The sequence below is a fragment of the Dendroctonus ponderosae genome, unplaced genomic scaffold (assembly GCF_020466585.1).
Source record: "Dendroctonus ponderosae isolate FM_Combo_2020 unplaced genomic scaffold, Dpon_F_20191213v2 Dpon_F_20191213_10, whole genome shotgun sequence".
NCBI lineage: Eukaryota > Metazoa > Arthropoda > Insecta > Coleoptera > Curculionidae > Dendroctonus > Dendroctonus ponderosae.
In genome coordinates this window covers 2099323-2119305 of record NW_026017111.1, presented here as the reverse complement: position 1 = coordinate 2119305, position 19983 = coordinate 2099323, and the positions used below count along the sequence as shown (strand labels likewise).

Sequence of the window (19983 nt, the reverse complement as noted above, 5' to 3'; positions counted from 1 at the left end):
TTTTTTAATTTGCTCACAACTGACGAGCATATGACGCACATTTTGCTAAAAATTTGAAATGCGTATCATGCCCAAAATTATTTTGTGGAATGATTCCTTATTGAAACGGTAACAAACATTTCTAATAAGCATGCCCCAAAAATTGCTTCCTGAGAGAGCTGCAGTCCCTTAAAGGGCGAACTCTGAAGATGGTTTCTGACCAACAATGCAAATGCAGTGGTATAAATGAAAATCTAATTAAGGAGAGTAAAGGAGAGATAAAGCAAAGCCAACAATCACAAGCTAAAAATATTGAATGAAACGTCCTCGACTCGAAGCGGAGCTTCTTTGAGGGCGCCGATAAAAATAAATCCGTCGAGTCTAAACAAAGGCCGGCTGTTCTGAGGCCCGGATGACTAGTTGCTGAGAATTATGAGAATGAGCATCGGCCCAAATGAAGTGTATAAGAATGCTCATCGTCAGTTCCGCGCTGACGCGTCGCAAATGACCCGAGAGCGACATAAAGGCGTCCGGTCGACACAACGGCCGCTTTGGCAAATTCTACTCGTAACAAAAAGAACTTCCACAAACCCTTCCCCAGTTCAGAAAGTTGCCGCCACGTTTAGTTCAAGCTGCCACGAAATCGATAACGATTTTTCACCTGATTAGGAAATGTGTCAATGCCTCAGCCGCAAGCCTTTGCCGATATTTCACTGCCTAAACTCATTAACGTTTGCCAACTTCTGCAGCCCCTCAGGCAGATGAAGAATGCGAGTTTTCTTATTCAATAGAACTTGCATGTAAAATGCTTAATCCCATTGTCATGCTCCAGGGCGCAAATGTGAGTAGAGTAAACTATGATATAGAAATATCGTTCGCAAAAGGAATGGTTGGGCGTGCTGATGGTCAGCAAGCCATTATCAGATACGGTAAGGGCGAGTTTCGTCCGAAGTTAGAGCGGACCTAAGAGTGTAATGAGGCGAAGGGGTCGAAATTAAGCAAAACTAGGGGTGGAAGTGGGCGACGAGAGAAAAGACGGACCGTGATCAATACTGGGCCTGCTTTGGCTCCTCGACGGTAAACTCAAGATTTTCATTACTCCGAGTGCGAAATAAGTCCCTTCAAATCACTGCCCGGAAATTCTTCAAAGCTGGGAATCAGAGTTTTGTTAAACCGATTTGATGCGAGTAATTAGAAGTGGACCTGTGAACAATTTTGGATCTTCTAGAGCATGCAAGCAGAAAAACATCACTTTCTCCTCCAGTCACGTTCCTCATCTTAACAAAGACACATTGGGAACAACTAGACCTCAAAAACAGTAAAGAGAACTGCACGATAATCCGCAATAGCACTACCAAAATGAAGAAACTTTGCTGAATCAATAATGCACTATATTGCTTTCAGACAAAAGACTTGTGTATTAGCTTGGGCCATTTCGCCGCAAGGAGACAAAGGCAGGCCAATCTAAAACATCTAGCAGGAAAACTGGGTCCCAACTGATTAAACTTTGCAGTTTTGAACTTGCGGAATTGACAGGTGTATTGGAGCCAGGTTTCCTCAATTTTCAATATCGGCAAAAGGCAAACTTTCAGCAAAACCCATTTCAGATGAAACCATTTCAGATGAAATGTAGATGCAAATTTGCAAAAAAATTGATATGAAAGCGTGACAATAAAAGTTGCGCAAAGAAAAGTGAAAACACATGGAAGATTCTGCAAGCTGAAGCAACAGAAGTTCAGCAAAACGCTTCAGGCCAGGAAAGTTGTAACCGGGTGGCAGCACAAAAGATCTGCATAAAAATAGTCCGGAAAATAGCTTGAGAGCAGGAGGTAAAAAATCTTAACCAAAAAGCACCCAAGTGAAACAAAAAAAGAAAACTGAACTAAGCATCAAGGGCAAGGATGACATAAAAATTATCGGAAAATCCATACAAGAAGCCACATAAAAGGCTCGAAGTCCTGAGTAGGAAAGCCAAATTTTAAACAGTGAAGGCAGTTCAGATGATGAATATTTTGAAGACAAAACCAAATTTTATAATCTTGAAATAATCAGCGTTTAGGAAAGAAGACGGATACAATTTTAGAAAAACGTACAAGAATATCCAATCAACAACGATAAAATTGACGATTTTCTGATAAAAACTCTTTTATGAAGTACAGAGTCAATCGCCTTCCAACGCATTAAAATTTAATAAAATGTGCGTCGTACGCCAGGAGTTATGAAACTTTGGAAATTGCATAAAGCCAATATTATTTTTAAAAAGAGCAAAATGTATTGCTTCCATTCAAAATCCACCATCCCCCATTTAAAAATCATATTTTTATTTGTTCATAACTTAGGAGCATATGACCCACATTTAGCAAAAAAAATTGAACTTGCAAAATGTTTCAAGATATTTTCAGGAACAGCTTCTAATGCGAAAATAAAGAAAAAATGCTTATAAGAATGGCCCAAATATTGCTTCGTGTGTTCACAATGAAAAACATTTATTAGGGGCGTCCCTCGCGCAGGGTCTTTTAGTTAAATATTGTCCTAATTGTTTTCGTTGAACTATATTTGAAGCTTTAGGATCAAGTAGAATTAGGGTAACGTAAATGTTTCTATGCAAAAAGAACACTTTCTTTTTTAACAGTTTTTATTCCTATTCCATAACCTACATATTTTTTATTTGCTCACAACTTATGAACATATGACGCACATTTCACTATAATTTTTTGAGAGCTGAAATAATCAGCGTTTAGGAAAGAAGGTGGATACAATTTTAGAAAAAAGTACAAGTAGTCAGATAAATGTTCCAAAAAAGGGTAAAGCTTGTTTGCTGTAGGATGAAGGTGATTCACAAAAAAAAACGTCGCAATAAAGAGCAAAATAAACAAATGTCCAAATGAGGCCAACAAGTAAACATTGTGACAAAGTGAGAAAACGGAAATGTTGAGCAAATCTATAGTTAGCCCCAAAAATGGGCGAGAAAATAAAAAAGGCAAGAATTCAGACACAAACCAACAAAATGTTGAGAGCACATACAGGAAAGTACGGGACAGGAGAACGATAAAGTTTTGAGATTCACAAAGAAATAGACAGATGAAAAAATGGAAAGAAATTAATTCAAAAGGATAGAGAATAAATAAAAATATTGATTCACCAAAGAGAAAATAATTGTGGAAACCGTTGGACAGAAAAAACTACGATTGTTAGAGAAACCTGTAGAGGAAAAGAAGCTGCAACAAAAGGACTGGAAAAACTGGAAAGAATATCAAATGAAGTAACGAACTTCATTGAACAAACCAAGATTTTTGGACAGATGCAACAGAAAAATTGAACATGGAAAAGATCAACGTAAGCATTTACATCAAGAAGATGCTGAAGAAATGAAGACGATGTTCCAAAAATTCCTGAATCTGATGAATTCAAATCAAGAACGGAAATAAATCTAGGAGATTTAGTTACATAAGGGAAAAGACAGGAAAAGGATCAAGACAGAAGCTAAAGACACATGAAGTAGCCGAAAGTTGAAACAACATATTTATGAACTGAACTAAGCATCAAGGGCAAGGATGAAATAAAAATTATCGGAAAATCCATACAAGAAGCCACATAAAACGCTCGAAGTCCTGAGTAGGAAAGACCCATTTCAGACACGTGAAAACAGTTTAGATGATGAATATTTTGAGGACAAAAGCAATTTTTCTAATCTTGAAATAATCAGCGCTTAGGAAGAAGGCGGATACAATTTTAGAAAAAAGTACAAGAAATTAGATAAATGTTCTAAAAATGTGTAAAGCTTGTTTGCTGTAGAATGAAGGTGGTTCACAAAAAAAATCGTCGCAATAAAGAGCAAAATAAACAAATGTCCAAATGAGGCCAGCAAGTAAACATTGTGACAAAGTGAGAAAACGGAAATGTTGAGAAAATCTATAGTTAGCCCCAAAAATGGGCGAGAAAAGAAAAAAGGCAAGAATTCAGAGACAACCCAACAAGATGTTGAGAGCACATACACGAAAGTACGGGACAGGAGAACGATAAAGTTTTGAGATTCACAAAGAAATAGACAGATGAAAAAATGGAAAGAAATTAATTCAAAAGGATAGAGAATAAATAAAAATATTGATTCACCCAAGAGAAAATAATTGTGGAAACCGTTGGACAGAAAAAACTACGATTATTAGAGAAACCTGTAGAGGGAAAGGAGCTGCAACAAAAGGACTGGAAAAACTCGGAAGAATATCAAATGAAGTAACGAACTTCATTGAACAAAGCAAGATTTTTGGACAGATGCAACAGAAAAATTGAACATGGAAAAGATCAACCGAGGCATTTACATCAGGAAGATGCTGAAAAAATGAAGACGATGTTCCAAGAACTCTTAGTTACATAAGGAAAAAGACAGGAAAAGGATCAAGACAGAAGCTAAAGACACATGAAGTTGCCGAAAGTTGAAACAACATATTTATGAGTAACAAGCAAAAATGACACTGTATGCAATAAATTGTGTAAGGAAAATTGCCAAGAAGTAAAACAAGGGACAACATTGAATTATATCCAAAGAATTAAAACGGAAAAATTATGAATATTTAGCAAAATTAAACAAAATGAAGCTGAAACAATTGCACTGGAGAAAGCAAAACAGACATGAGACAAATTCAACAGAAAAAAATAATAGGAAATTGAAAGTCGTAAGCAGACAAATCATAGATGTTGAAAACCCGGAATGCGCTAAAAAGTAAAGTAACAAAGTTATAAAGAAAATATTGGAAGCTGGAAATAGAAATAAAAGAAAACTGAATCAAATCTGAGGTAACAAACGTTACATTATTTATTAAAAGGTCGCAAAATTGGAGGAAAACGTCGGATTGGCAACAAACCACAAGAACGCTGATAAATCCAACAAACAAAACTGTAAAATGAAAAAATGGCAAAAAAGCACTTAGAGACCAAAATACACGAAAAAAAACTATTTTTTTTAGTTTTTCTGCAGCAGCCTGCTCCATCTAGCCACCAGTGGCGAAAATAACCAGTTGAAAAACTACCCCTTTAAAAGTTCGACGGTTCAACGAGTGGCGCCTTTATCGGTTTTTTCGTAAACGGGCGAAGGGTAGCGCCAGCTGCCGAAAAATAATGAAAGTAATGGGGAGGGTCCGAAAAGGGCGAAGGGTAGGGGTATTTTCGGTTGTTAGGACTCCGCCCTTAATATGGCCTCCGACGATAATAATCGCTAGGGACTTAAAAGTTTGTTGCCTGCTCTATATGGAGAGAGCGAAGAAGCGCAGAGAGTTTAGTTGAGCGCCGCTGGCGGTTCTTTATGGACCCGACCCATGTAGATTGCTGGATACCAGTGGCGCTTCTCTTCTCTTCCGTCCAATTTTTCCATACATGGGAGGAAAATCCTTAAGTTGATTAAATTTCACAGGAAACTTGCGGGCAAAACAGAAAACATAAATTGCTGAAGAAGAAGAAAAAGTATTGGAGCTCTTTTGAGGCAATTTCTAGGCATGAAAACGACACTAAATTCACTTTAAGGGATGCAAATGAAACATTTAGTTTTACAAGGAATGTAGGGAAGCTTTAGAAGATTTTCCCAAAACGTTATTTCAAGTCAAAAGTTCAAACTTCATCTAGTTTGCGTCAGTTTGACCAAGAAACTTGCCATTAAAATGGCACAGTATTAATTAAACAGCCCAGAAAATCCAAATAAAGATGTCCTTTAAATAGGCAAAACTCGCATTTTTTAGTTAGATGGATATTTTCATTTTTAATGCAAACTTTTTTCGTCGAAAATTTCAGTCCAACCAATTGGACTCAGTTTGGAAAACCCTTAGATTCACTCAAATTTGTGAAGCTAAAATGTTTTGAGAGCAAAACGTCGACTTTTCAGCAAAGAAACGCCAATTTATAAGGAAAATTTCAGTTCTAAACTTGAATAAACTGACTAAGCAAATTTTCACATTAACTTGACTCTCCAGTCATGCCAACACTCTAATTATTTGCCGACTTTTAAGCATAAAAACCTACAAGCAAAATTCAACAGCCGCGTGTTTCTCCAGTTCAACTTCCACATTAAAAAAGACGTTAATGCCAACATTTGAATTTTTTCCCTGCTGGAACAAACATCCTGTAGAGTCTTTCCACCCTAAAACTACCGTTATTTGGTCATTTTTCTCGGTTGAAAAACGCCGAATGTTCATCTAACTAAAACCAGTTTTTTATTGGGCAGGTGGCTGAAAAAGCCACTTTTACCATCCAACTTCTCGCGTAATTCGGCAGATGTTCGACGGAATTCTTCGGAAGCAGCATCCGTGGACCCGTTTAGCCAGATGACCGATGTCCAGCTTTTGTTCGGGAAAAAAACCCGTTCTAAAATAGCCGTTGAAAAGATCCAAACCGCGTTTGTTCAGTTTTGGTGGATTTGCCGGTGAATGTAGTTCGTTGTTGATGGGCTTTTTTCGGCTTCAGTGCAGTAAAGTAAGTGAAAATCTACCGAAAATTCTCCTGCATAGAATGGTGAAATATTGGGAAAATCCTGCGGTGCTTTAGGGATCTTTTCCTGCAGCAAGGGGCGATCTCAGTCCCAGTTTCACTGGCGTCGCTTAGAGGGCAGCAAGAGCAGATTTGCAGGTTTTTTCACTTAAAATTCATATTTTTGCATTAAAAAATAGACAGAATTGTCACAGATTCAGATACAAAACACTGGTGGATGGGGAAATATTTTTACTAATAAGTTAGTCGAAGCGTCAATAAGTTCTGATTTTTTTAATGATTTATCTCGTCTTTACTTTTGCCTTTTACTTATCATTTACTGACGCTCAAGTGAAATACTCGAATACAGAGGGAAGCAACAAAATTAAGCAGATTTTTTTATGTTTTCGGCTGCTGAGCTGAAGAACTTTTTGATATTTTTTCGCTAAAAGTTGCTCCTTTTAGTAGCCTCAACTAAGCCAATTTGCTATATAGATTTGGATGATTCTTCGCAAATTTCACTTTGTCTGATTCGAACGGGAAAAAATATTTTTGTTTCTCGCCCCTCTCAGAGCAAGATTAATCTATTTTTTCAACGATAAATAAACTGAAATCGAAATAGTTCCATCTTCTTGTTTTAAATGCGTCTTTCCGTTCCGTTTTTATTTTTTAATTGTTTTATCTTAAATTCTGGCTTTAATTAATGTGGTTCATTTAACGTCCTGTCTAGTTTTTTCGATTGAATTTGTTTCAGCGTTTTTTGCCGTATTAAATCTCGTGCATTGGTGTATTTTCTGCGTTCTTCTCATTGTGTTTGTGTTCTGATTTGTATTTCAATCTTTGCCCTTGTTTTACTTCGTAGCAATTTTTCCTAGACAATTTTTGCTTGTTACATATAGATAACTATTTTGTTTCTTAGATAATTTTTATGTGTCTTGGGTTTTTGTTTCGCCTCTCGATTTTCTGCACATTTCCTTTGCTCTCTGTCGCTTTTGGCTCATTTTCTTTGATTTCTCTTAACAACCCCCATCTCAAGACTTATGTTGACCTTTCCGGTCGCTTTTCCTTGTTTATTCAATTCACATTCGGGAATTTTTGACATTTTTGTTTTTCAAAGCTTTGCTACTTGTGTGTAAAGTTCTTGCACCTTTTTTTCGTCTATTTTCCTGATTATTCCAGGTGTTTTTAGCATCTAAATTCTGGAGAGATCATTCATCTTCGCAATTTCCTCCACTATTTTTCCGAAAAATTCACCAGGTTAATTTTTATGATGTTGATAAGGTTGGGGCTAAACGAAACGAAACCAGCCGACAAAGGAATTGTTTATACGCAAAAATAAACTTACAAAACACTAGAAAGTTTCCTAATTGAATAAAAAAGTGACTTTTTAAAAGAACCGATCAAAAAGAGTCCTAATTTGAATCAAAAAATCTGCTTGCGCTCACGCTTCGCGATTTTTTCAATCGACTCATTCAAATGCGAAAGAAAAGTGTGTTCTTTGGCTTTCTCTTGTCGCAAAAGTGAATTATTTGGTCCGCAAAAGGGTAAAAACGGGCACCATCTTAATGAACGGCCCGGTTAGCATCTTCAAAGACCAACCCCTCAATTTGAGCTGAAAGGGTCGCATTTCGCCGTTCATCTTACTACGATAGCAGCTTCTCCTATTGATCCTAACGTCCTTTTAACCGACCCTTTACATATGATTCATCTGATAATAAGCAAGGAAATTGCCAAGGATTTATGTCGGGGATTTTACAGCCCGACAAACAACGCACTTGAAGAAAACGGCTGCCCCAAAAGACCGAAAAGGGGCTGATTTGATGGCAGTTAAGTCAGAAAAGTCGAAAAATTGTGCATTGTCCAGTGGTACACTTTTTGGGTTTTCTTGCTGCTTTGCTTCAATTAATTTTGCTGTTGCTTAGGGATCGGTGTGAGTAGGAGCTCTGGAAAACTGTCGTCTAGCCGGCCCCATTCTCCGCAACATTAATCTTCCGAATTGCTTCGCACTCATTGAAAGGCCAATATTTCTCTTCATTACTTGGACGCCAAGACTTGATTTATAATGCGGCTGTGAAGTTTCTGGACCAGCAAAATTAATATTAATAAATCCATTACCGAAATTGAGGCGCAGCGAACCGACAACACGCACACGCTTAACTTTTCAAAGAAACATCGAATTTTCTGCTGCAAATTTATGCCCTGAAAACTGGTAGTTTATTGCAACTTTCCAACTCCCAACCCATGTAAGCTGAGCGGCTTTAACATAGAGCAAACAAAGCCCTGCCTGGTTGGCGTCTTCTTGTGCCTTCAAGTTTTGAGCCGTCTTACGGAAGCCCTGCGAGCTTAGAGCTTTTTCCTCGCAGGACTTCCTCGAAGGAGAGGATTTGTGTTGTCGACAAACTTTCCGGCCGGCTCTAACTTTGCACCGGCCAACATCCATCTTTGCTATATAAAGGCTTATGGCTCTTACCAACTTGCCTGCAATGAGATACAAAAGTGTTCCAAAATATATTTTTTTTTAAGTTCTTCCTAACGTTTCCCAAGCACGAATGAGTTGCTTCTTCAGAAGTGCTTTGCTCACACAACAAAACTATTTTTCGTCATTCACCCTGAAAGTAAATGACGAAAAATAGGGGAGAATGTAGACTGAAAATGGCACAATATGAACTTTAAGTGAGGAGTCAGATGGAAAGTAGGCATCTATTAAGACGAAGAAGGTGCTGAAGACCCATAGACACAAGCATTGAAGAAGAAATTCGAAATTAATAAATGTTCCTAGAACTCCTCAATCTGAAGAATAAAAACAGGTAAGCAAAGCACAGAAAATGAAAGAAATTGAGCCAAAAATGTGAGGAAAAAATTAAAATGTTCGGAAAATCCACACGATGGGGAGTAACAAACAAAAATGACACCGAATGCAATAAATTGTTTGGGAAAAATTGATACGAAATAAAACCAGGGCAAATATTGACGCAAAAAATGAGAAATAGATCAGGAAACCACAGGACAGAAAAACTACGAATATTCGGATCTAGCAGAAAAAGACGCTCCAACAAAACTGGCAAAAACTGAATAGAATTTAACGAATCAAGATTTTAAGACATAAGTTGTAAATATGAGAAAAATTTAATTTCCCATCAAAAGCGCACAGATTTGGAAAATAATTTAAAAGAGAAAATGGAAGCAAAAGCGCAAATTACACAAAAACGTTGGACAGTAAAACAAAAAATCCCAAAAAGGACTTAAATAACAAATAACTACAAAAAACGACCATTTTTTTCAGAATATCAGTTGTACACACTCAGACACAAAATTTCAAGACAAATTCAGGGAAAACATGTGAAAGGAAAGAGTGAAGCGTATAAATCAATCAAATTGAACAGAGCAAAAATATTCTAAAGGTTCAACTAATAAAGATATCAAGCCAAAGTCGCGCATCAGCAAGATATAAAATTATTCGAAAAACATGTAAAAATTCAATTAAATTGATGAATTTTCTGTTTAGGTTTAAAGGAAAAAACAACAAAGCAAATCAGATCGAAACAAGAACAACAAATGGAAGCAATTGAGCCAAAAGTTCAGCGAAATTAGTTGAGTATAAAGCGGAAATAATACGAATATTGAAGGAATCTGTACGCAAAAAAGAAGCTGAGCAAATGGGCTCAAGAAAAGTGGACAGATCATCAAATGAAGATTTGAATCGCAATAATCAAAGCAAGAATTTAAGATAAAACCAACCGAAAAGTCAATAAGGAAAAAACTGGTCAGTTTCTTTATTAGTTAAACTCTAAAAATTCAGTTAGCAAACATATAGAATTTTTGAGCAATTATAATTTGGAGGCTAAAAGTGACAATTTTGCCTGCTCAATCCAAAATTCCATAGTTTTGCAGCAAAAAGGGCAACAATTTCGATTGCAGCTACTTTTGTCGCTTACAAAATGCATTATTTTCTGCTTTTCCATAAGATTCTCAATTGGTGTTCAACTGACAAATTCCTGAACTCTGCTCATCGAATTGGACACTTTTTAGCACAAAGTCATGAGCGGGGCGAAAAAACAGTCAAGTTATTTTTCCCCCATTTTAAGCAATTGCGCTCGTTTGGGGTTTAGGAAAAGTGAAATTTGCAAAGGAAAAACGAAGCAACACTTCCTTACTTCTCTAAAAATATCTGGAGATTGTTGACGAAAATTTATCATTCCGTATAAAAACCTTTGGGCAAGAGCCACTAAAGGGTCCATCAAAGGGCCGTAAGTGCGTTGGACGCCTCAAGATGAAGGCAAGACGTCTGCAGGCAATTTCCGGTTGCCAAACTCAATTAACTCGCCACTCTGAACTAATAATCTTGTTAAGCTGAAATTGAAAACCTTCCTAAAGACAAAACCGGTGATTTTTTGGGAGAAAATGGAAAGTTTTCGTCGCGATAATCTTGCAAGATTTCGCCAACATAGAGGTAATAACCGCCCTACAGTCGTAATAAATACACAATGTAAAAGGGGTCGGTTCGAGTGGAGGGTGAATTCTTCAAACCCCCTCCCAGCTCCATTGTTAGACGGTCGCCAAAGATAGGGCTTTATGTATTGGAAATATTACCCTTAGAAAGAATCGGGCTGCCAACAGCGGGTCTGTGGCCGTATTGGAAGGGCCATTAAGGCCCAGTTTCGCCCGCTATTCTTAACTTAAACGGCCATGTTTTGAGGATAAATTTTTCCACTGACTTTTATTGTCTGCGGCGAGTTCGTATATTTCGTCTCCAAGTTCTGCTCGTTTTTTCCGCGATAAAAGCGGAATTTACTGCGACTTTGAATTATGGAGTTTTATGCCGCATCATTGAGATTTCGTTTTTTTTTTCGGGAGTTTCTCAGGAAGCTCTAAATAATGAAAAGTTTGCGATTTCCTGCCATTTCCCGATTTTCAAGTCGAGGTTTTTTGCATATCACACACACACTGGAGAATAGGGGATCAAGGATGCGTATCCAAATTTACCTGATTTATAGTAAAGATTTTTTTATTCTTCTTCCGAATTCCTAAATTGTAAATAAATGCAACATTAATTTTTCTCGCCCAGTTTTCTTCGCACATTTGCTTTAAACGTGGTTAACGGGAAATTTCAAGGCAATATTTATTACAAAATTAACGCTAATAGTAACAAGCTGACAAGGTGAAACCTGAACATCCATAGGCCGAAAAATTCAGCACGTCCAAACCTGAGCAAGTTGTGACTTGAAAATCTGCCAATTTAGTAAAGCGATTTGAGGCTCTCTAAATAGCAAATTTCACTCAATTTCACCTGATGCCTAATTTTTCAGCGAAGTTCAAAATTAGGACCAATAATGACAAGATGAAAACTGAAAAATCACTTTGAAAAATAGTCACTGCGTTAAAAGCCCGACAAGTTACCACTTGCAGTTTAGCGAATTTTCTACAGCTACTTCATATTCGATAACTACAAAATTTCACTTCATTTCACTTTAAAAGAAAGTTTTCAATGAGAGTTCAAATTTGGACCAATAGTAATTGAAAATTGGCTAATGAAAAAAATTCACTGCGTTAAAACCGGAACGAGTTTCAACTTGAAATTATGACTGTTTACTAAAGACACTCCACACTCTAGAACTGAAAATGTAAACTCTAATTCAGTGAAAGACTAATTTTTCAGGCACTGTTAAATTTAGTGGCACAGCGACAAAGTGAATACTAAAAATCTGCAAGCAAAAAAATTCATAACGCTAAAAGCTGGTACAGAATCGACTTGAAATTTGGCAGGTTTCTTAGGGACACTTTATACCCTGACACTGCAAATTTTTATTTAAATTCCCCGAACGACTGATTTTTCAGCTACTGCCAAAGTGGAACCAATGGCAACTGGGGGAAAACTGAAAATCTACTCTCCCAAAAAATTCAGTACGGCAAAACCTGATCAAGTTAAGACTTGACATTATGACAGTTTACTAAAGACACTCCATTCTCTAGAACTAAAAATGTAAATTCTAATTCAGTGAAAGACTAATTTTTCAGGCACTGTTAAATTTAGTGGCACAGCAACAAAGTGAATACTAAAAATCTGCAAGCAAAAAAATTCATAACGCCAAAAGCTGGTACAGAATCGACTTGAAATTTTGCAGGTTTCTTAGGGACACTTTATACTCTTAAACTAAAAATTTGTATTTAAATTCCCCGAAAGACTGATTTTTCAGCTACTGCCAAAGTGGAACCAATGGCAACTGGGGGAAAACTGAAAATCTACTCTCCCAAAAAATTCAGTACGGCAAAACCTGATCAAGTTACGACTTGAAATTATGACAGTTTACTAAAGACACTCCATTCTCTAGAACTAAAAATGTAAACTCTAATTCAGTGAAAGACTAATTTTTCAGGCACTGTTAAATTTAGCGGCACAGCGACAAAGTGAATACTAAAAATCTGCAAGCAAAAAAATTCATAACGCCAAAACTTGGTCCAGAATCGTCTTGAAATTTTGCAAGTTGCTTAGGGACACTTTCTACTCTGAAACTGCAAAATTTGTATTTAAATTCCCCGCAAGACTGATTTTTCAGCTACTGCCAAAGTGGATCAAATGGCAACTGGAGGAAAACTGGAAACCTACTCTCCCAAAAAATTCAGTACGTCAAAACCTGATCAAGTTACGACTTGAAATTATGACGGTTTACTAAAAATACTCTACTCTCTAGTACTGAAAATTTAAACTCTAATTCAGTGAAAGACTAATTTTTCAGACACTGTTAAATTTAGCGGCAGAGCGACAAAGTAAATACTAAAAATCTGCAAGCAAAAAAATCCATAACGCCAAAGCCTGGTCGAGAATCGACTTGAAATTTTGCAAGTTTCTTAGACACACTTTGTACTCTGAAACTGCAAATTTGTATTTAAATTCCCAGAAAGACTGATTTTTCAGCCACTGCCAAAGTGGAACCAATAGCAACTGGGGGAAAACTGAAAATCTACTCTCACAAAAAATTCAGTACGTCAAAACCTGATCAAGTTACGATTTGAAATTTTGGCAGTTTGCTGGAAACACTTCGCACTCCACAAATACAAAATTTCAATCCAATTCAGTTAAATCCTAATTATCACAGACATTTTTTCAAACAGCGACAAAGTGAAAACTAAGTCTGCGCTCAGAAAAATTCGTGGCTTCAAAATCTGGACAAGTTGCAACTTGTAATTTTGTCGGTTTTCTAGAAACACTTGATACTCTGTAACAGCAAGTTTTCATTCTTTTTACTTTAAAACAAAGTTTTTAGCAAGTGCCAAAGTTACAACAACTAGAAACAAGATCAAACTGAAAACACCCAACCTGGAAAAAAATCGATGCGTCAAAACCTGATCAAGTTACAACTTGAAATTGTAACAGTTTGTTTGTTAAACACAGTTCCGACTCTACAAGGAGAGATTTTCACTTTATTTATCGCAAGGACGATTTTTTAGAGACTGGCAAAGTTGGTGCCACGAATGACAAAGGCAAAAACTGAAAATAAAAAATTTTCGTCGCGTCCTAACTAGATCAAGTTACAACTTGAGTGTTTGCCAATTTCCTAACGACACTTGAGTCTCTGCACATGAAAAAAACCAGTCCAATCAGAGCAATGATGGCTTTTGTATGTAATTCAAGGTAGTTTCAACAGAAGTCTGTTCAAAACAAAAGTTTCATTCACTTCAAAAATCAATTTACGACTTGGACTTTTATCAGTTTCGAAAAACCACTGCCCTTTGAAGCAAAAAACTTGAACATCTTTACCTAAAAAGCAGAAAATAAAGTGGGTTTTCCCTGATGGAAGCTTCGTGAAATGTGAGAATTTATGCCTCTCTAGTAAGTTAGTATTAATGGAATATCAGCGGGAAAATAGGAAATTGGCCAACAAACCCCGGATTTATAGTTTCCAATTTCCACACATTATATTACTGGGAAAACCAAGTAATCAAACGCAGTTATGACGATAATTTCGCAAGCAAATATTTCATTGGGCAAGAAAGGAGGAAAGGGTGCCCTCCAGAGTACAATACATGGAAACGACCTTAAGTATTATACGATCGCTGAGTTTAGGGCCTTATTCTCTGGTTTAATGGCGAATATTTCATGTCCGGAAGAAAATGGACGAATAGAAGTTTGGACAACAGAAGCTGGACGATGCGAAGCCAGACTGATAATGGCGCAACTTCTTAGACAACAAACCATTAGGCGAACAAGCTAATCCAAGTCGAAATCTCGCCATGAATAAATTACTCCGACTCCTGTTTTCCCTTCGAGCAGTCTTGCGAATTGGGGGGAAAACGTCTTAAGGGAGCACTTTCCGGTCCTCCTTACAACCTCCCAACTGATATCTGCTAATTGCGTGCCGCTAGCGGCTCAAATATGCATAAAACTGATGGGGGCGGCTTTGTGGAAGGCCAAGACTCGTTCGGTGATGATAACGCTGTTATGGCACTTTCCAACAGAATGGAGACACTCCACACTGGCTGAGCATTGTTGTCCTAAAATCGTCCATTATCCCATCTTGGCTGCGATAGGGGATGTTTTATTCATCTCAATGTTGGGACACTCTGTATAATCAACTGTTTAGGGAAACGAGTTTCTAAGCTAATCGAGTAGGAGAAAAAATAATTGCGTTAAACCCTGATCAAGTTGCGGCTTAAAAATTTCCCAGTTTAAATGCAAAGTTTCACTCATCTTTCTTTACCTGAAGGGTAATTTTTCAGCAACCGTTAATGTAAATGTAGTTTAATCAAGTATTTCGCTTTCAGGAGTTCCGGGGGTCTGAAGGTCAGGTGAAAATGGGCATATTGGAAACAAGGGCGGATCCAGAGGGGGGTCATGGGGGTCATGACCCCCCCCATTCAATTCTCTATCCAACGATGCTAAAATCAATTCTGTGGCTCAAATGGTTCTTGAGAAACCTCGAAAAAAGCAGCGTCATGTTCAAGTGGATTCTGCAACAAAAAAAACCACGCAAATCTAAAACTTCTTGAATTCAGGCATTTTTTGAGAAAACTGCCAACATTTCCTTATCGATGGTCCACTTTCTAAAACGGCCATTTATTTCTCTCTAGAATGATGAACAAATGAGCGTTCTTGCTCATTTTGCCTCCGAGATATGAGCAGTAACGGGCCGGAAAACATGAAATTTTGGCATAATCTTGCACCTAAGTGTGTGATATTCAAATTTTGCTTTCTGGATCAAAACTACTCGAATTTCCTCACTCAGGTTGTAACGACTAAATCGAGTTTTCAATTCTCTATCCAACGATGCCAAAACGAATTCTGTGGCTCAAATGGTTCTTGAAAAACTTGGAAAAAAGCAGCGTCATGTTCAAGTGGATTTTGCAACTCAAAAAAAACCACGCAAATATAAAACTTCTTGAATTCAAGCATTTTTTGAGGAAACTGCCAACATTTCCCCATCCATGGTTCACTTTCTAAAAAGGCCATTTACTTCTCTCTAGAATGATGTAAAAACGAGCGTTCTCGTCTTATTTTTCTTCCGAGGAACATGCAAAACGGGACGGAAAACATGAAATTTTGAAATAATCTTGCACAAAACGACGATCATTTTTCTAATTTCATAGATAACAGAAGACTGTATTTTTTCTACATAACCCCCCCTGACTTTAAAGCTGGATCAGCCCCTGATTGGAAAAACCCTCAAGTCCCGAACGTAGCCAAGAATTTAGGAAATTCTGTTGTGCCCAGCAAAGACGCAGATGAAGAGCGCCCAAAAAATCAAATTTTCCCATTTATGCAATGAGTTATAGATTTTCCCGAATAAAAGCATTTTAATCTGGAACCACTTTGTAGGTATTTTGATTTTTCCCCATTTCCTTCAAAAATCCTCGCAACCAATGACCACAAAACTGGCCTCAAGTACAAAAATGTTTTCTTAGAAAACAAAAAAATCCTTAGCTTGGATGAAACTTTTCGATCGTTTCTCATACTTAACAGGATCATTTGTGGCCTTAATACACAAAATTAAGAAAACGCTGGCCGTGCTAAAAATCCCAATAAATTGCCCCAGCAGCCTTTTCAATTAAAAGAGAGCTGTTTATTCGCTTTGCTAATCGGAACAATCAATAACATGCTCCCAGTCGAGATTCCCCCGCATTCATAACATTCAAGACGACCCTTCCAATAATTATAACAGATAGTTTAAGGTTGAGAAACTGACTGAAAACTTGCAAAGGGTCCAGTTTCGCCCCTTTTCTATCGGCAACTTCTGCAGATGAAATGTGCAATTATGCTTCCAAATACTTACGTCTGCTCGGGTTGGGAATTCTGCATAATATTGGGAAATTTTGCAGTTTTACCCCAAGCAACCGCTGGGAAGTTGAGGACAAAGAAGACAATGCGCCTTCAATAAAACGCAATAAACAGAATGATAATTTATTTAACAAATAAATAAGACTTAGGGAACAGGACAGAAAGTTCGAATTAAGATTAAAATCTCTTGTAAAGAGAACTTCTAAAACAATAACGTGGTTATTTTTACTTGAAGGCTGAAGCGTAATCTCCAAAACCTGTTCAGTAGCAGTAGTGATATTGTAAACTGATCCTAACGACTTAAAGACCTGCTAAGATGGTGCGCGGATCTTCAACAGCGGATTTCACCTTGCGAAGGAAAAGAACGGCCTCACGCCCATCAACCAGTCTGTGATCGTATGTGAGGGCGATGTACATCATTGGCCGAATGACCACCTAATAAAAACGTCACTTAGTTAATATTTGTTGATTTGAGTTGAGTTGAGTTCCTCCCTACCTGTCCCTTAAGAGCAATTGGCCTATCGAAAATGCCATGCATTCCTAGAATAGCAGACTGCGGCGGGTTGATGATGGGGGTGCCCATTACTGAGCCAAAAACGCCTCCATTCGAGATGGTAAAAGTGCCGCCATCCATATCTTCCACCGCAATTTGGCCTGCATTGAAGTAAACCGAGAGTGAGTTTTCGTGAATGAATTGAGCTAAAACCAGTAACCTTTTCGGGCCTTTTCACCAAGAGCTGCCATGGCTAGTTCGATATCGGCGAAGTTCATGCTTTCGACGTTGCGAATCACCGGCACAACCAGGCCCTTTGGAGTCGCCACTGCAACTGAAATATCCACATAGTCTCTGTAGATTATCTCGTTTCCATCGATAACTGCGTTGACCACAGGCTGATCTTGCAGAGCATAAGCCGAGGCCTTCAAGAAAGCCGACATAAAACCCAGCTTTGTTCCATATTTCTTCACGAAACCATCCTGATGCGTTTTGCGGAAATCCATTATACTCGTCATATCGATTTCGTTGAACGTGGTCAACATTGCGTTCACGTTCTGAGCTTCCTTCAGCCTCTGAGCGATCTTCAACCTCATTCTGTTCATCTTCACGCGTTGCTCCGTTCTGGTGCCAGTGATTTCCTTGGTGGGATCAGCTGGAGGCAGCTAGAAGAAAAACTTCCTCAAACCCTCAATATAACAATGCACAGAAGAACCACCCAACCTTAACTGTAGCTGTAGCCTCAAGAGATTGTGCGTGCCGAATTGCCGCCACTGGAATTGAAGCCATTGGGGCTGCAGGCCTAGGTGGGGGCGGAGCTGCAGCTTTCGGTGGCGCTGGGGCTGCTGCAGCAGCTGGTGGCGGGGTTGGAGCTACAAACATAAAACAAAAATATCCAACAGACGCCCAACTGAAAAAACATTGACCACTTGCATACGGCAAACAATTACTCCAATCGCACTATAAAATAACTCAAGCCAAGAAGCGACTGGCCTTCTGCCAATTCCCGACCCTGGCTCTGAATTAAGTCCCTGACTTAGGAGGAAACAATACCTGCAGCTGGGGCTGGAGGAGCCGCCGGAGGCGCAGCGGCAGGAGCCGCTTTTGGCTCCTCCTTAGGGGCGCCTTTAGGAGCCTCTCCGGTCACTTTCAGCTTGAATAGCGGCTGGCCGGCTTTCACAGTGTCGCCATCCTTCACCAGAATTTCCTCAATTATACCGTGCGTTGGTGAGTGCACGGGCATTGCAGTCTTGTCGGTTTCGATTTCGGCAATCACCTCATCTGCAGCCACTGCATCTCCTACCTTCTTCTCGATTCTAAACCAACAGGACTTGCATAAGCAAACATTGAGATTAATCGTAATTTTTGATAGACTAATGGGCAGCAAATTTCAATCGCAATACAAACTTAGTTTAGGAAAGCTGCTGAAATTAGCGACTTGTCTACTGCACTTCAATGCTCTTGCGTTATGCAACAATGCAATTAAAGTGTTATTGGCTAGCGAGATGTAAATGTAAATGTCTGTCTAAACACCACTGGTGTGAAAATGGGCACTTGCCTGATGTCTCCTTCGGTAACAGACTCAGGAAAAGCAGGGCATTTGACTGTTTCCTGCATCAGGAGACTGGAAGTCCTGAAATACCGATCTGTTGGGCAGCAAATTGATTTGGGTGTACTAGATGAAGAAAATTGATTAAAAAACCTATCAAACTCATTTCATTCGGTGCTACCTTGCCAGGATGTCATTGCCAGATCTGGATTTGTATGTGCAAAGCGCTCTAGCCCCATAGTTTAGGGTTTGTTGCGCTGCTACCTGGAAAAAGAAGATTACATAACCAGGTAGATGGGTAACACCTGAAACTGATAAATGCCAAACGCCCAACCCGAAAATTCGACCATTATGTAAGTGGTTGAATTCACTATCAGCTATTTTAGGAGCAACATTTACCTCTGGAAGATTCTTGTCCAAATACTTGTTTAAAGTCCTAATCACTACACGCGGTACTCTCCGGCTCGCCATGGTCATCATAGTAGACATTGATCTCGGTTCGATTTACTTTCTTAATAATAAATTAATTAATTATTTAGCTACCCAAATAATCTGCCGCCAGTCCTATAAATAATTACGAAAACAGGCAGATAAGGATAGAGTTTTATGAATTTTATGATCAGTGTCACTTTGTCGCAGTCAGAAAGACATGTCAGTCCAAAATGGCCCGTACTTAACCTGAAAAAACCACCAGAAAGACGAAATCTTAACAAATTAACCTGCATTAATTGGCAGCTAGACGTCAAAGTGCTCAATTTAACACACCTGAAAATTTAAATTGCGTTAAATAATGCGGGTTTTCCCTTTCTAAGTTATGGCTTTGGCTGCCGGTTCTTATAAGCGCATTTTGGGGATTTTGGAAAAGTGGCCAATCGATCCAACCAAGGCAGGGGGCAGGTGAGTCCAAACCCTAAAAAGGCGATTGTTCCACTAAAAACCCCCCTGTAGGGACTACTGTGAGCATCTACTTAAGCACGTGACGCAGGCCTACAAGGACAACACCTTCGAAGCCAACTACAAGTACTGGGACCAGCAATACGTGGCTCTTCAGAAGTTGGTGAACAATTCCAACAAAAATAAATTTCCAAGATTGTTGAGTTCTTCAGCAACCACTCTCACTGCTGAGCAGTGCCATCAAGTGCTGTCGAATGAGGTAATGGAAGAGCTGAGGAACGAAGACAAGCGCTCGTTCTTGAAGAAGCTCATTTCCCTCAGATCTAGCAAAAAGTAGAAAAATGA

General features: G+C 38.5%; 2 protein-coding genes across 3 annotated transcripts; one reads left to right on the top strand and one right to left on the bottom strand.

Annotated features, from left to right (window-relative positions):
* Nucleotides 1-16811: 16811 nt before the first annotated feature.
* LOC109542586 (dihydrolipoyllysine-residue succinyltransferase component of 2-oxoglutarate dehydrogenase complex, mitochondrial) lies at nt 16812-19791 on the bottom strand. 2 transcript variants are annotated; one of them, XM_048662072.1, is made up of 10 exons: nt 19713-19791; nt 19510-19654; nt 19144-19422; nt 18926-19008; nt 18754-18870; nt 18249-18511; nt 17919-18067; nt 17416-17860; nt 17199-17356; nt 16812-17137 (listed from the first exon to the last, which is right to left on the bottom strand). In XM_048662072.1, exons 3-10 carry the CDS (start codon nt 19231-19233, stop codon nt 17003-17005), a joined length of 1440 nt encoding a protein of 479 aa, XP_048518029.1. In that variant the 5' UTR covers nt 19234-19422; nt 19510-19654; nt 19713-19791; the 3' UTR covers nt 16812-17002. The 2 variants fall into 2 exon arrangements, with proteins under 2 accessions (XP_048518029.1, XP_019767429.2); XM_019911870.2 differs by having other exon boundaries at nt 19144-19654.
* LOC109542569 (ubiquinol-cytochrome-c reductase complex assembly factor 2) lies at nt 19559-19975 on the top strand. Its single transcript, XM_019911844.1, has 2 exons — nt 19559-19641; nt 19693-19975. The coding sequence occupies exons 1-2, from the start codon at nt 19559-19561 to the stop codon at nt 19973-19975; spliced, it is 366 nt and encodes a 121-aa protein (XP_019767403.1).
* Nucleotides 19976-19983: the final 8 nt, after the last annotated feature.